Consider the following 16,725-nt stretch of genomic DNA (forward strand, 5'->3'; position numbering starts at 1 on the left):
CTCATCTGGTCTTCGCTTGTTCAAGCAGCTCAATGAACTCCATACAGGACTAATCCTAAACATACCAGAGAGTATGATAATTAAACTCTTAAGAACCAAGGACAAAAAAAGGATATTGAGGAAAACACAAGAAAAACCAAGATATTACATATAAAGAGACCTTAAGGGATGCTTTCTCGATGGACACTATACAGGCAGGAAAGCAATAGAACAACATATTTGACAGGTTGAAACAACTGTAAAGCAAGAATAAATACCCAGCAAAACTATCCTTTAACAATGAAGATGAAATTAAGATAGTCCCAAATAAAAAAGGAATTTGTTACTGCTACACTGCTCTTACACAAAACATTAAAAGGGATACTTCAGGGGGAGGACCCCCCCCAAAATCACACAAATCAATGAAAAGAGACAGCAACCTTAACTGATACATTTAAAAAGTGGTACTATTAAAAGTACTGATGGCATAAAAATGAAAGATATTTGCAGTTGGTAAATAGACATTTCCTTCATGCTTACAATGCCAAAAGCAGGAGGGGAAAGTTTGGGAGAACAGGAAGAAAATCCATACAGGCACATGTAACAGTAAAATATATTTAGATTTCAGAGAAGCCAAATAAAAGGATTCAACTGATGACCTCTAAATAAAAGAGGGGAGGTGAGTGTAGTTTTGGACTTTTTATACATTAAGGACGCTGAACTAGCATAAAGATTTAACAGGCAGAAATTTAAATTTAAGGTGCAAAACTTATCCCCTATAAAAAACACAACAAACTGTGGCTAATTCAGAGAAGAATGGGAATCCCATAATATTTGATTGTGCTTATGCGAAACCTATACTTGGACCAGGAGGCAGTCATCGGAATAGGGCAAAGACACACTGCATCAGGGATGTGTCCTATCTCCATACCTTTTCAATCTATATGCAGAACAGATCATTCGGGAGGCTGGGCTCTATGAGGAGGAATGTGGCATCAGGATTGGAGGAAGACTCATCAACAATCTGTGTTATGCAGATGACACAACCATGTGTGCTAAAACTGAGGACAACCTGAGGCACTTGCTGCACAAGGTCAATATGGAATGAAGCTCAAAATCAAGAAAAAAGATTCTTACCACTGGGCCAATTGGCAGAAGAGACTGAGATTGTTAACAGCTTTAGTTTGCCTAGCTCAACAATCAACACTCTCAGTACCAGCAGCCAGGAACTCAAAAGACAAATTGCATTGTCTTGGGAAAGTCTGCTGTCAGGGACCTCTCCAGAGTACTGAAGAGCAACAATGTCAGTGTGAAGACTAAGGTGTGCCCAATCCATGCAATGGTGGTCTTGTTATGCATCAGAAAGCTGGACAATGACTAGGGATGACAGAAGGAGAATTGATGACCTTGAGCTGTGGTGCTGGAGAAGGGTATTGAATATACAATGGACTGTTAAGAGAACAAACAGGTTCATCCTGGAGAGGGTGAGATCAGGAGGCAAGGATTCTGAAGCTCTGTCTGACATACTTTTGGCATGTTGCAAGGAGGACCAGTCCTAGGAGAGGGACATTATGCTTGGGCAGGTGGCGGGACAGCCCACGAGGGGAACACCCTTGAAGAGATGGATTGATACAATGATTGGGGTAATGAGGGTATGTGTGTCAGAGACAATAAGATTGGCCAGGACAGAGCAGGGTTCAGAGCATATAGATAGGTTCACTCTGAGTTGCAGGTGACTGGATGGCACATAACAACAACATGATAACCACAAAGAAATAAAGAGGTGAAACAAATAGATCTGCATCTAAAAAAAAAAGTCACCACTGGTCCACAATTAAGGCTGTATAGTGGAATGTACTTGGGGCGGTGGGAGGGGTGCGGGGGGATTGTGTACCAGGGAGGGAGTCTTTCTTTTACTTTTGAAAGAGAGGAGTGAACTGGGGGGGGGGGGGAGGGCTGGGCGGGGAGAGAAGTGCAGCAATGAATTAATGGAAATCCAAAATCTCTGTAAATGTTCATTAAAATTATTTTTTTAAAAAAAGGTCACCACTGGGGAGGTGAGGCACAAAGAAGCCATTTGAAAAAAAAACCAGCAAAATGTCAGAGATAAATTCCAAGCAAACTAACCAACCATGAGAGCAAGTGTGGCATAATCAATATCCAACAACAAAAGCTTTAAGTCAAAATCTATTACAGTAGACAAAGGGCAGTATAGGGTATGTGTCCCTCAACATCTGTTCAGTGTCTGACGTCTGAATGCATACACATCTATTGTCTCATAGGTTTTCTGGTTTGTTTTTGAAGGAAAATAGACCTTTTCATCATCTCCTTCTTGATGGTTTTAAAGACTCCAGCCCCTCAACGTGAACAAGCAGGGATTCAACAAGGTGCACCCCAGATCCTGCAGTCAGTACCTCTCCTCCTTCCCCCTTCTCCTGCCCTGCAGACATACAAGCCTTTCATTCCTATTGCAGGGCAGCACTTGCTGTGGCTTCTTTATTCCTGCTGCAGGTGCTGGTAGCACTGGTCAGGTCCCAGGAGCTTATAGGCCCCCAGCTCTTAAAGTGGTGATGGTGGCAGCAGCAGCTAAGGTGACTACTATCAGATGTATTCCCAGCACCTGCACACTCAGTTCCCAAGGCTACTTTTCTGTGAATCCTTTGTATGCTCTTTATTCTCACCCCATGCCTAAATGTGAGCCAACGCCCAAGACTGCTGTTAATGCAGCCCTACTCAACCAAGCTGCATCTCTAGCAGGGCTGACTTCCTGTATCCAGTGGACCCAGGTCCGGGGGCTTTATGTGGAGGGCTCTCCTAAGTTTTTAATATAATAAGATTTTTAAAAAATCAACTACAGTTTGTACAGGGACTGCCTGTTTATAATATTATGGTGTTTACACAATATCCAAATCACATATATATTTCACAGAACATATGGTGAATGTTAAGTGACATATAAATGACTACTGTTGTTGTTGATTGCCATCGAGTCTATAAAGAACTATAAATGATAAAAAGGGCAATTGACTAAGAAGATATCATAAGCACAAATATCTATTCACCTAACATCAGAGCAAATGCTCATATAATTGAAAGGAAGAATACAGGTCTACAGTAGTAACAACAGGAGACTTTAACATATGGCTAGTGATAATATAAAGAATTAGAAAGAAGATCAACAAAGAAACAGAAGATTTGAACAGTGCTACTGACCTGGATCTAACAGATGATAGAGAAATAACATAAAATAACAAAAATTATACAATCTTCTCTAATACTCATGAACTATTTTCCAGGATAAACTATAATTCAAGACACAAAGAAAACCTTAAGTTTAAAAATACTAAAATGATAAAGAAATAAAGCTAGGACCAGGAAAACGGGAGAAACACACTACCCTACTTAAGAAAAGTTGTAACATAGAGAGAAAGAGAGACCTAGACTTGAACAAGAGTGATTAATATACCAGGGGGAATGCATAAATGGCAATATTTAAAAACATGGAAGACCTCTAAACAAATCAATAGCTTAACTCTACAACTTAAGAAAACAAAAAAACAAGACAAAAGAAGCCAAAAACTATTAGAAGAAAGAAAATAGTAAAAAAATTGGAATAGAAATCACTGAAATAGAAAAACCAGAGAATCGACAAAACCAGAAGTTGGTTCTTTAAGGGTTAAAACGTCAATAGACAAATCACAGGCTAGACTGATAAAAGCAAGAGTCAAAGGATACAAATAAACAAAAAAGAAAAAAGAAACTGGAAATATTACAAAGATCCAGCTGTGGTAAAGAGGTATGTAACAAAATACTATGTAAGACTGTAGTTCAACAAACCTGAAAATCTAGATGAAATGGACAAATTACTAGAAACACAACTGATTTATTACTAACACAAACCAAAATAGAAAATATCAACAAATCAACAAAAAATTGAATTAGTCATGAAAACCTTCAAATGGGGGGTGAGGGGAGAAGTCCAGGATCAGATGGCATCACTGGGAAAGTTTACAGCACATTTAGAGAAAAACTGACACCATTTCTGCACACACTCTTCCCAAATACGAGAGAGAAAGGAATATATCCTAATGTGTGCTATGAAGCAAATATATCCTGATACCAAAACCAGATAAAGACATGACAAGGAAAAATTAGACTAACATCCCTCATGAATAGATGCCAAGACTCTTAACAAAATTCTAATATACGGAAACCAAGAATATATGAAAAGAATTATATACCATAACCAAGTAGGATTTATTGAGGAAGAGCTGATTAGTTCAATACTGGAAGAAGCAATACAATATACCATACTACTAAGAAGGGGGGGGAAGAAAACATTATTTCAACACATGCAGAAAAGGTATTTGAAAAAATGCTTTTTCCTGATAAAAATGCTCAGCAAAAAAGAATAAGAGAGGGGAAATGACAATTCCTTAACATGATTAGAATCATCTAAGAAAATTACCAATATCCTACTCAATAAAGACTGAGAGCCTTCCTTTTAAAAATGGGAACAAGAAAGGATGTCTACTATCACCACTTCTATTCAATATCATCCTGAAGTCATAGCCACAGTAGTGAGCCAAGAACAGGAAGTAAAGGGTATTCAAATTAGAAAGCAAAAAGTAATACTATCCTTATATACAGATGGTATGATTCTGTATATAGAAAATCCCAGAGACTTCAAAAGAAAACTGCTGGAAGAATTTGGAAAAATTCAAACACAAAAATTTGCTGGGCTTTTATATACTAACAAGCAGCAATATGAAAAAAATCAAGGAAACAATACTACTTACTTTAAAGCTACTTATTTACTTTACTACATTTACTACTTAGTTAATACTTTAATAGTACTTACTTTAGCATCTAAAATTAATAATACTAACAAGTAACCTAGGAATAAATCTAATCAAGATGTGAAAGACTTATATACCACAAGTTATAAAACACTATTGTAAGAGACTAAACCAGATAAAAATAAATGGCAAACCATTCTAAACTCATTCCAAGACTTAATATTGTCAAAGCATCAATATTACCCAAACTCATCTACACATTCAATGCAATCCTGGTAAAAATTCCAATAGCACTGTTAATCTGGGAGACGGAGGAGAAATGAACAGCTTTTTATGAAAAGAAGCTCCAAATAGCCAAAGCCATTTTTAAGAATAAAAAAGTCAGATGCTCCAGACTCCCTAGTTTCCAAACATACTCTAACTGTACAGTAAACAAAACTGCCTAGTACTAGCTCAATGACAGACAAATAGACAACAAAGTAAACTGGGAGGCCAGCAATAGATGCATATATCTGTGGATACATAGGGAGCGCTGGTGGCCTAGTGGCAAGAAGCTGCACTGCAATCCCAGAGGTATGTGGTTCAAATCCACCAGATGCTCTGCTGGAAAAGGAGAGGTAATCTTCTGTACCAGTCAGATCCGATTTGACGATATACACACACACACAAATAATAAAATTTAAAAAAACTTAAAAAAAGTTTACAGAAGAAAACCAAAGGACCTAGGTTGGCTGTTGTTTTTTAAATTAGATTATTCAAATAAAATTACTAACTCATCAGAAGACAAATAGAAACTTGGACTTCATAAAAAGGAAATAGTTCATAAAAAAATAAAATCAACTTACAAACTGGGGACAAATTATTTGGGAATGATACAGCCTAGAACACATGTTGTTGTTGTTATTGTTATGTGGTTTAGTTGCCTGCAACTCATAATGACTTTATGTACAACAGCTATGAAACCTGCCCTGTCCTGAGACAGACTCACTGACGCCGATACACCTACCCTCATCACCCCAGTTACTGTATCAATCCATCTCATCTAGTGTCTTCTCCTGAACTCTCTCTCCACTATTCCAAGCATGATGTTCTTCTCCAAGGACTGGTTGCTCCTGGACCATGTGCCCAAAGTACGTGAGACAGAGCTTCAAAATCCTAGCCTTCAAGGATTTCAAGGTTTCACCCTCTCCAAGATGATTTATTTCTTTTCTTGGCAGTCCAAGTATAAATAAATACATATATGAGCATCTAAAACATACATAAAACAGCTACAACTCAACAGCGAAAAGACAACCCAAACAAAAATTGGGCGAACTCATTTTTAAGCAAATGTGAACATTTTACAAAAAAGGATATCCAAGTGGCCAGCAATTAGAGACAAAAATTAAAACTACAATGAGATACTATACTTCATGCCTGTTAAAGTGGCACTGACCAAAAACAATACAAAAAAACAAATGTTGGCAAGGGATGAGGGGAATGGGAACCTTTATGTACTGTTGGTGGGAACATAAAATTAACACAACCACTGTGGCAACCTGTACAGTGATTTCTCAAAAAATGAGAAATGATGACACATCCATTTCACTCCTAAGTATACATCCTATGGACCCAAAAGTATCATAAAGAGCTACTATGTACACTAATCACTGACATTAGAAAAAGGTGGAAACAACCCAAGTGCCCTTCATTAAATAAATGGATAAATGGTTCATACACATTCAATATACCACTACTCAGTTTTAAAGAAGGATGAAGTCCATATACATGCAACAAATGAATGAACTTGAGGTAATGCCGAGCTTATTTCATAAAGCCTATCACAAAAGGGCAAAAATTTGTAAGGTCTCACAAAAAGTAACACAATACATTATCCAGTGGTTAAAAGAGGTTATCAGTGAGGGAGCAAGGAAATTTCTCCCTTCCACTACAAAATAGTAGTGCATTTTTGTTGATGGTATTAGAAAAATTAGGACCAACTTAGAGCAGCTGATGCAGTCTGTAGCATGCCTGCACTGTTAACCAAAAGGCCAAAGAATATTTCCTGCAGTTTGACTCCACCTTCATCTCCTTGAAGAAAGATGGGTAATCTCCTCCCTTTAAGGTTTACAGCCTTGGAAACCCAATGGAGGGTCACAATGAGTCCGAACCAAGTTGACAGCTATGTGTTTGGCTTTAGCTTAAGCCCTGGTTGCCTGTGTGTTAGGATGCTAACCAAAATGGAAAGGTTCAAATACACCAGCTGTTCCATAGGAGAAAGGTGGACAGTGTTCTCTCATCACGATTTACAGCCTTGGAAACCCTGTGGACATGAGCTGGAATCAACTTCATGGCAGTGAGATTTTAAGGGCAATGGTAATACAACATGACTAACAGCTGTTATCACCAAGCTGTACACCAGGAAAATCAGAGGGGACCCATCCCTAAGCTGCTCCAGTCCAGAGGTGCACGTAGCTCACTCCGACTTCCAGCTCCAGTCTGAGCTCTCCCATCTGCCTCCCCACCTCGGGCTTGAGTGGACCCTCTGAACATGGCGAAGGGAACAGCTGGGGTGCAGGGACTGACTGAACTGCATAAGCAAGGGAGGTCAGGTGTCAGGCCAGCACAAATGTAGGCTGAGCTCCGGTCTTTATTGCTAGTACCGTACAAATACAAGAAAAACTGAGAAGGGTTGGAGGGTTCAGGGAAGTCAGGGAACACACACACACACACACACACACACACCCCACCCACAGACCCTACCCATCCCCCCATTCCCATCCCTACCCCACATGCCCTTCTGTGAACTGTCTTGTTCAAGAGGAGGTTGAGAGGGTCAAAACCACAAAAATGAAATTCCAAATACCTAAAGGTATTAGGTGGGAGAGGAAAGGAGATGAGGGTAGGGCAGGCGTTCCCTCCCTCTCTCGCTCTCTCTCAAGGACCTAGACATGCTTGTGTACACACACACACAGAGCACATATGCACATATAGATCCAAGCACATGAACCCATGTGTACTGTGTCCCTGACATGCAGCATTCAGGCACCATATGCCACAGCACTGCCATGTCCTTACACTCACACTCACTTTAAGGCTGTAGAACTGAGGTCCTAGACAGTTGGGAGGGGCAAGTGGACCGGGGGCCTCCCTCCTCAGATACTGCCTGCCCCATACACCAGACTCTTATCCTCTCCTGCTCCTCAGCCTGTCCTTCAGGGACCAATACTGTTCTGGTGTGACATGTATAAGAGCCAAGTTGAGTGGAGGAACCTCAGCCCCAGCAGGAAGATGGGGTGAACCAGTGCTTGCCCTCAAATGGGGCTAGACAAAGGCCCAAGGTCCAACAGGAGAGATGGCCAGCTGGAAGGAAGCCCTGGTAAGGCACGGGACTGGGAGCAGGGGTTGTCCCAAAATGTTTCTCTTGCCTCACTCTCAAAGTCAGGACAGCAGCTTGAGAGATGAGGCAAAGCAAAGGCATGGTAGAGAGGCAGTGTCCACTGTGGTCCACTCCTGGGGGCAGGGCTGAGGACACAGTCCCATCCATCCAAGGGAGCCCTGCGATTCCCCTGACTTCTCAGGTCCCACTGGGCCCCAGACATTATTTATTGCCTTTCTGCTCCCATGGGGGGCAGGCTGGGCTGCTCCAGGTCAGGCCAGGCCACTCAGAGCTGAGGCCACAGGTTTGCAGGTAGCACCAGTGCCATTGCTGAGTGTGGGTCCAAGAGGAGGCAGCCTCCTCTGTCCTGAAGGAGCAACAGCAGCAGTGTGTAGATAGCAGCCTTGCTCCATCCCTTACCAGGGCTTGTGTTGATTAAAAATATAATTTCCTTGGCTTCCCAAGGCCTGGTTCTGGGGCTGGAAGTCTCCTGATACTAGGCTGGGCACTAGGTGGGGGGAAGGGTATTCCCTGGAGCAAAGGCTTCTGAGACCACGGAGGAATTGGAGAGAAGGCTGATAAAAAAGCTGGGAATAGGCTAAGGAGGTGAGGGGCAGGAACACAAACCAGGAAAAAAAAAGCAAAATAAAAAGTTTTTTAAAAGCCATCTGTGCCTCGTGTAGTGGCAGTCAGTCGGTGGAGCCAGTTCACTCGCGGATGCTGGCTGAGTAGGAGAACTGTGGGAAGTGGGTCCGCTGGTCCAGTTCTAGGGAGCCCAGGCTGTCATCTGTGGAGGTGGGGGAGATGGATTAGGGGCCTACCATCGGAAAGCCCAGAATCCCAGGGCACTGGAGAAAAGGACTACAGTCAGACCAGCAGAGGAAGTGTGGTAGGGAGGGCATCCGAAGGGCAGGCCCGGACCTTTGGGCATGCATGTCCTTCTGCTAGATCCCCTCTTGGAGTGGCTTCATTCCTCAGACCAGAACCCTCACCTATAGGTCTGAGGGCATCCCCTGGCCTACCAGCCTGAGGGCATTTCCCTGGCCCAGCCCTGGTCCCCAACCTTGACCACTTCAACGCACCCTCCTGAGGTGACCCTGACAGTCTTCTAAACAAAACTCTACCATGGCCCCCTGAGCTCCTAGGAAAATAACACCACTCCTTCTGCCTCCTCTGGCTCCAGTGCTCTTTACTCTTCTCACCACCTCCCTGACCACCTTCCTGTGAAATGCAACTTAGCATACACTGCTCCTCCGACCCAGGTTCAGCTGGAATTTCTTCTCTGGGAGCTCCCACCCAGTCCTGTGGCTGTCACCATCTAGGTACAGGGCTCTCTTTCCCCTTGGTCTGGGATTCCACAGGGCAGACCCGGGGTAGTCTTGGGCACAGCTAGTGGGCCAATTCAGTTGTGAAGACTCAGGCAACTCAATTCAGTTGCAAAGACTTGGGCAACTCTGAGAGACAGTGATGAATGTGTCATCTCACCAGTGCTAACTCCCCACATGGTCTCCCACCTAGAATGCTGGAGCCTCCTGCATCCTACTTCCCCTTCACCCAGTAGGTTCAAAAGAAGACAATGAGGAAAGGCCTGAAAGCAGAAATGTGGTATTTCCTCTTTGAAGAGCTGGGCTGAGCGCAGATGCCACCCCACCCCAGAGCCAGGCCAGATGAGAGGACCTTGATACTCACAGCGATCTGGGGGGGTGATTGTGATGGACTGGGCGGTGAACTCATCATCGAAGTACCTTGTGTCAATCTCAGATGTGACTTGAGGTTTGAAGGGTGGCAGTAGCTACAGGAGAGGAGCCCAGGTTCAGGGACCCTGAGGTGGGTACCAATCAAGCCATCCATGAGCTCACCAGTGGGGGCAGGCAGGGGCCTCACCTTTTTCTGTAGCACATCCTGCCAGTTGATGTTGAGGAAGAACCGATGCTCCATCACCTCCTTGGCATCGCTCGGCCCCCCACCAAGCCTGGGCAAAGACAGGCATCAGCACCTCACCCCAGGATAGCCAGGTGCCGGGAGACAGGCACCTGGGGAAGGCCCTCAACAGTCTTTAATGAATGTGTCCCAGCCATAAACTCACTCTTCACAGATGAGAAACTGAGGCTGAAAGGGGAGCTCACACACCCAAGGCAGAGCAGGTAGCTTGTGTGGTCTCATAGTTAGGTTCACAGTCCAGCTCTTCCAACTACAACTCAGGGACCCTCATCAGGGAGCAGTCATGCCCTTTCCTCAATGCCCCCATCATAAGCAGCTCCTGAGGGAGCTGAGTGGGGACGGTCACCCCTAGATGGAGCACAGTAAGAAAGAACATCAATGCCTCTCTGAGCCAGGCTGAGCACTCTCTCTCTCACCTCTGCTTGGGGTCCTTCTTAAGCAGCCCAGCAAGCAGGGACTTGGCCTCAGGGCTGAGCGTGCGCGGGAATCGGATCTCCTCCATGAGGATGAGCTCGAAGAGGCGCTCATGGTCCTGGTTGTAGAAGGGCAGGCGGCCACACATCATCTCATACATGACCACGCCCAGGCCCCACCAGTCCACAGCCCGGCCGTAGTCATTGTCCTCCAACACCTGAAGGAGGAGGGCAGTGAGGAGCTGACCAGGGCCTTCAGGCCTCATGATTTTGCCTGGGGGCAAAGGGTTCACAGCCCTGCCTTACACTCCTCACACCCTTCAGTCCCAGATACCTCAGGCGCCAGGTACTCTGGGGTTCCACAGAAGGTTTTCATGGTGGCCCCGTCGCTGATGCCTTCTTTGCACAGGCCAAAATCAGTGATCTTGATGTGGCCATCTTTATCCAACATGAGATTTTCCAGCTGCAGGAAAAAGTCAGCATATCAGGAGCATGTCCCTGCTGGGCTCTCCAACATCCTGCTAGGTTCCTCAGGCCACTGCCCCTTCCTAAAGGGGGCTGTCGAATGGGTGTTGGCTGTCATGCTACAGGCTCCACTCTGCACAAACCACACAGATCCTACACCTTCCCCCTCCACCTGACACAACAGGAGGCAGAGGAGGAGCCAGCCTGGCTCCAAGAAGCCTGCCAGTGAGAGTTGAGTGATCAGTGATCACCACACGGGCGACAAGGCCCAGCCTCAGATGGGAGGGGTTCTATCTTCTATCCTTTTGTTACTTCTCCTTGCCCTAAATTCTGAAACATAAAATACAAATAGGGAAGATAATAAAAAATTAGAAGTGAACTTCTGTGTCACTTCCACCAGGGGACCCCCCCCCCCCGCGCAGAGGACCCCCTGTGTCCTAGTTATTAACCATCCTCTGACTTAGAAGTAACTTTCATTTCCTTGGCTTTCTTTCAAGCTTTTATCACCTATGTATACACCCGTAAGCCACACTGAGGCTACCTTCTCGCTCAACAAGCCACCTGGGAGATAATGCTGCAAGGTAGTGTGGCTCTGGGGAAAGTATGTGAGCACAAAACACTGCTATGTTCATGGCAGACAAAGTGAAAGCAGAATAGGCCCAAATTTATAAAATATGAGTATACAAGGATAAATAGCATGGGAAAAATTACGGATTGACTTCCAGTTATAACTTAATCTTTCTCCTAGGAAACAACGGTACTCTGTCCAGAACCAAGAAGGAAAAAATATAATATTCACAAACAATTAGAGCTAATGGACTAGGCAAACATCAATTTCCATGACCCTGAGACCATAAGAGCCACCACTACTGAATACTCTAGAAGGGACCACAATAGAAGAACCTGGGATAGAATAAGGGGAAATGTAAAACAAAACGTAGCTTCCTAATCTAACAAAAACTGGTAGAATCTCCAAAGACTGTGGTCCCCAATAAACCTCTAAAACTGGGGAAAAACTCATCCCTGCCGCTCAACTTTCAGCCAAACAACAGAGGCCTATAAGGGGCAAAATCACCAAGGAGGCATTCACCCTTAGGACAACCATATATGGCCAAAGAAGCAGCACTTACTTACCCAAGGGTAAAGCCAAAAAGATAGGAAAGGACAGGATAGGAGGATTAATGGAATGAAAATCATAGGAAGGAAGTGAGAAGAGTTATAAAACAAAATGCATATGAATAGTTGAACGGAAAAGAATTTACTTTGTACACTTTCTTTCAAATAACTAAAAAACAGAGGAAACCAAAGATAGCATTACCAGCAGAGTTGGAAATCATGGTTCCCAACTCAAAGATAGTTCCCAAGTTTGCTGTACTGAACGTGTCACGCTCTACAGTCATTCCAATCTTCTGCATCAGGCTCCTGAAAGGGATCACTACAACTCTTTTGAGTTTCCCATTTTCAATCCATAATTTTCCCATTCCAGTTACTCTTCCAATAAATTCTAAAGATCCAGATCTGTTCTAATTTTAACTATCACTGGCCATGACTATGCCAGTTAAAACTAGTTTGAAGCCCTAGCTATATCACAGCCTGCTTTCCTCACTCTCCTGTAAGTGTGTTTCTGGGCTGCTGCAAACAGTGCTGCCATAGGCATGTGAGTGGTATGTGTTTTGGTTTAAAAAAAATTTTTTTTTAATGAAAGTTTATGGAGAACTTGGATTCCCATTCATTCATTATTGCACATTTTCCTGGGGAAAATGCTTTTTTATTTGGAGAAAAAAATAAAAAATAAAAATTCTTTCATTGTTATACAATTCCCTTCCCCTACCCCAGTTCAGCTCTTATTCTGGACTGTTGTCATGCAAATTACACCTAATCAATATATTCCTTTTAAACAGTTCTTTCCTTCATCTGTTTCAATGCAGTATACATTATTTATCCCCTCTTTTCTTAGTTTCCCCCCAAATCCCATGTCAGTCCTGTTTTACAACAGTGGCTTATGCAGTATTTGTCGTTTTGTGACTGAGATATTTCACTCATCACAAAGTCCTCCAGGGTCACCCATTTTATATAATATTTTATGAGTTCCTTGTTTCTTCAGTGATGCATAGTATTCTATTGTGTAAATATACCACAGCTTCTCTATCCATTTGTTTGCCGATGGGCACTTGGGTTGTTTCCATTTCTTTGCTATTGTGAATAATGCAACAATAAACATAGGTGTGCAGAGGGGTTTGTGTTGAAGACATTAATAAGATAAGACTGCTGGGTCCCAGGGTAAATGTGTTCATGTTTGGCGGACACTGCCAAACCATCTTCTCCATGGCTCTACTGACTCAATCACCTCCGTGGCAGCACAGGAGCGCTCACCAAAGCCTCAGAAAGCTCCTATCACAGGGTTGTTGTGATAGAACCACCACATTGCACCTGGATAGGGATGACACTCAGAAACACAGGCCAGCCTCACCCTCTCTGAGAAGAAGTGTGGCAGGTAAGAGCAGAGCACCTGGCCCACCCTCCCTGACATGAGCCTCACTTTTCTGAACAGGAGAGCCTGGACCCTAGCTCTCCCGACTCCTCAGAACAGAGTAACAGTACTCAGAGACAGTCATGGGCTCACCTTGATGTCACGATATACGACATCCCTCGAGTGCAAGTATTCAAGGGCTGAGACAATCTCTGCGCCATAAAACCGGGCCCGGTCCTCCGTGAAGACGCGCTCCCGGGACAGATGGAAGAACAACTGTGCGAAGACAGCAGGAGGTGGGAGGTGAGGACCCAGCCCACCCACCTGTCTTGACTTTTCTGGCACCCAGTTTAGTGACCCAATGACACATGTTGCATGAACCCGTAAGTGATAGCAAGAGGGACAGAATTAGACACGGGCAGGGAAGCGCTCACCTGAAGAACAGAAACAACCTAACAAGGAGTAAGGGACAGCCAGCTGGCACCAATGAGATAGTAAGTTGGGATGGCATGAGTAGTGACAGCAAGTCAGCAAAGACGCACCCATAACCATGAGCTAGAAACAGTGAGCAGTAAGAGGCCAACTGGGTCACATTTTATCACAGAGAGAATGAGGGACAAACAGGAGGGAGTGAGAGCAACTCCTTGAAAGGGAGCAAGATTTATCTACAACAGGAAGACCCAGGAAGAAATGACTGATGGGCTTTAAGTCTCATGTTTTCTTTGGAGCCTTTAAGAGCAACCTCTGTAAGCTAGCATCTGTCCACTCTCTTCTTCCCACTGCCCTTTCTATGTGCCTCGCTGAACTAAGACCAGACCTTGTCCCACTAACTCACTAGCTGTGTGATCTGGGGCAAGCCTGAACCTCGCTGAGCCTCAGGTTCCCCACCTGCACCAAGGGAGCTGTGGGAAAGGATATGCAACAAGATGCCATTCAGAAGTCTCTGATGTCTCTGGCCTGCCTCAGCCCCACCAGCTCACCAACACTTCCCTCTCAGCCTCCCTCATTCCCAGGAAATCCTCAAAAGCTAGGCAGGATCGTCTGCTCACCTCACCACCATTGGCATACTCCATCACGAAGCACAGGCGGTCGTGGGTCTGGAAAGCGTACTTCAGTGCCTAGAGGGCAGGAGGGGGAAAAGGAAGCAGGAGTACAGCTAATTTTGCAAACCCTCCAGCAGCCCATGCTCTGCACCTGGTAGCTGAATACAAAGACCAGCCTTGCCTATGAAGAGATGTGAGTAGACACTTGGCTTATAAAATGGTATCTGTGTGGAGCTATCTCCTGCCTGCCTTTGACACAAGACTATAAGAGTTTGGCCAAGGAGAAATTCTGTTCTGAGCATCTAGAGCTATTTTACATTTCTCTCATTTTCTCTCTCTCACAAACACACACAGATTCGTTCACACACACACATTGCATGCACAATGTGGAGGTGCTGGCAGCAGAAGTGGCCTTCTGTAGAAGGAGAAGAAGTTGTCAGTCAATAAACATCAGTTCTCAAATTGTTCTAAGGAGTTCTCTACACACGACAATTCTACCATTATGTATGTTATACACTGAAACACCTAATACAACTTCATTTTCATTAGTTCTGTTGCTCAGTAAGACATCTACACAGTAACTGAGCTCAAGAAATGATCTAATTTTACTTGGGCTAATTAGATGCTGGCTTCCAGCCTTGATGCAAGTCAGAAACCCCAAGAAGGGTCTTCTCAACTTAAGTGATTAGGACTCCATCTTAAAAGCAGCTGCAAAATGTTCCCACTCTGACATGCATGCTACGTGTCCTAACTCTCAGACAGCAATCAAGCTCTGGGGTCACCAGTTGGCTTAAGTGCTTACTTGAGGTTACAATCTATGAAGGAGTTGACCTGCCACTCTTGTGACTTTAGGAGTCCACCCAGTCTACAGCCTGTTTGTGCTTCGTAGAGACCAGATCAGGGCTCTCCCTCAGCTCTGGCCTCAGGGCATGTGACAGAGCAAGCAACTCACAGTGAGGAACGGATGCCTGGTGTTCTGGAGGACACGGCTCTCAGTGACTGTGTGGGCGACTTCATCCTGTAGAGGGGCCAGAAGTGAAGCTGGTGAGAAACAGCTTCCTGATTCACCCTGAAGGAGGTGAGGACCCAGGTCCTGGAGAAAGATTCTAATCCTAGCTAAAAAACGCAGAAGGAATGACAGGATGCAAATACCATTTACAACCTTAAACAACGGACTCAAACTGGATCCAAAGAAGTGAAAAGTTGATATAAACTATGATGGAAGCATCTAGCTACCACCTGACCTAGAGGAGTCTTTTTTAATTTTTTTTTTAAATTATCTTCCTTTTTTAAAATTTCAACTGAGATTTTCATGAGTTTATAGAGAACTTGGATTTCATTCATTCATTGTTGCACAGGTCAAAACCTCAGACAGAGAACCCTGCAGTGCTGCCATGGGGCGTGGGAATCACCGCCAACTAAAGAACCAACTAGATCTATTCAAGGTTCCAGATCCCAGAGAGTCCCCATACTGGCGGCAGTAGCAGTCACAGCCAGCACTTGGAACTAGTGGAAAAATCAACATCTTAGGACGCACCCTCCACCCCTGCTTCTGCCTCTCCAGGGGTAGGCGGAGCACTATCTCACAGCCCGCTGGTGGGGCAGGCAGAGCACTATTTCACAGCCCGCTGGTGGGGCAGGCTCAAGTCTAGCCTCTCATCAGGCATAGCCTGACCACCTGGCAAGTTGTCCAAACTCCTGCTTGCTTGTGACAATTCACAGACTCCAGCTCAATTCTGGGGAAGAGCGATCCACAGGGGACAGCTGGGGATGCCAGGAGACAAACAGGTGCCAGGGGTGTATGTGCCCGCAGTGGCTTTAGAGTAGAGATGGGTGTGGCTAGACAACCTACAATAAACAGGACCATTCTCTACATGAAGAATGGTCAGCTCCAAAATGTCAACAGTGGTGAGGTGGAAAAATCTTGCCTTAGGCCAACTGTGCTTCAGGAATTGCTTAGTTTTATTAAGTATGATAATAAGTAATTATTATCGATCATCAATACAGAGTCAAGTAGATTCTGACTTGACCGTGCCCCATGGGGTTTGCAGTAGTGGGGACCTTTCACAAGGAGATCACCAGGTCTTTCTTCCAACATCAGTGCTTCTGGGTAAATGTATATCTCTAATTTTTCAGTCAGCAGCCAAGTGTGTTACTCTGGGTATGATCACAGTAATATGTTTATACTCTTTAAAATCTTTACCTGTTAAAGATACCTACCTAAGTACACATGAATGAAATGACAGGGTGCCCAGAA

The 16,725-nt window shown here is 44.3% G+C and overlaps 1 protein-coding gene across 2 annotated transcripts in view; it reads right to left on the reverse strand.

The window, feature by feature from the left end:
• Positions 1–8,843: 8,843 nt before the first annotated feature.
• The window catches only part of AKT2 (v-akt murine thymoma viral oncogene homolog 2), a 57,156-nt gene continuing 49,274 nt past the window's right edge, over positions 8,844–16,725 (reverse strand). Inside the window, exons 7-14 of one of the 2 annotated variants that reach the window (XM_006900891.1) lie at positions 15,421–15,486; positions 14,475–14,543; positions 13,579–13,701; positions 10,825–10,953; positions 10,494–10,708; positions 10,021–10,108; positions 9,826–9,928; positions 8,844–8,923 (exon numbers count right to left, since the gene is read on the reverse strand). In XM_006900891.1, coding sequence (XP_006900953.1) covers positions 8,844–8,923; positions 9,826–9,928; positions 10,021–10,108; positions 10,494–10,708; positions 10,825–10,953; positions 13,579–13,701; positions 14,475–14,543; positions 15,421–15,486 — 873 coding nt within the window. Of the gene's footprint in view, positions 8,924–9,813; positions 9,929–10,020; positions 10,109–10,493; positions 10,709–10,824; positions 10,954–13,578; positions 13,702–14,474; positions 14,544–15,420; positions 15,487–16,725 lie in introns of both variants that reach the window. The other variant, XM_006900892.1, reaches the window with a different exon arrangement.

The sequence above is a fragment of the Elephantulus edwardii genome, unplaced genomic scaffold, assembly GCF_000299155.1.
Source record: "Elephantulus edwardii isolate Elephantulus edwardi_28Jun2011 unplaced genomic scaffold, EleEdw1.0 scaffold00302, whole genome shotgun sequence".
NCBI classification, from domain to species: Eukaryota; Metazoa; Chordata; class Mammalia; order Macroscelidea; family Macroscelididae; genus Elephantulus; species Elephantulus edwardii.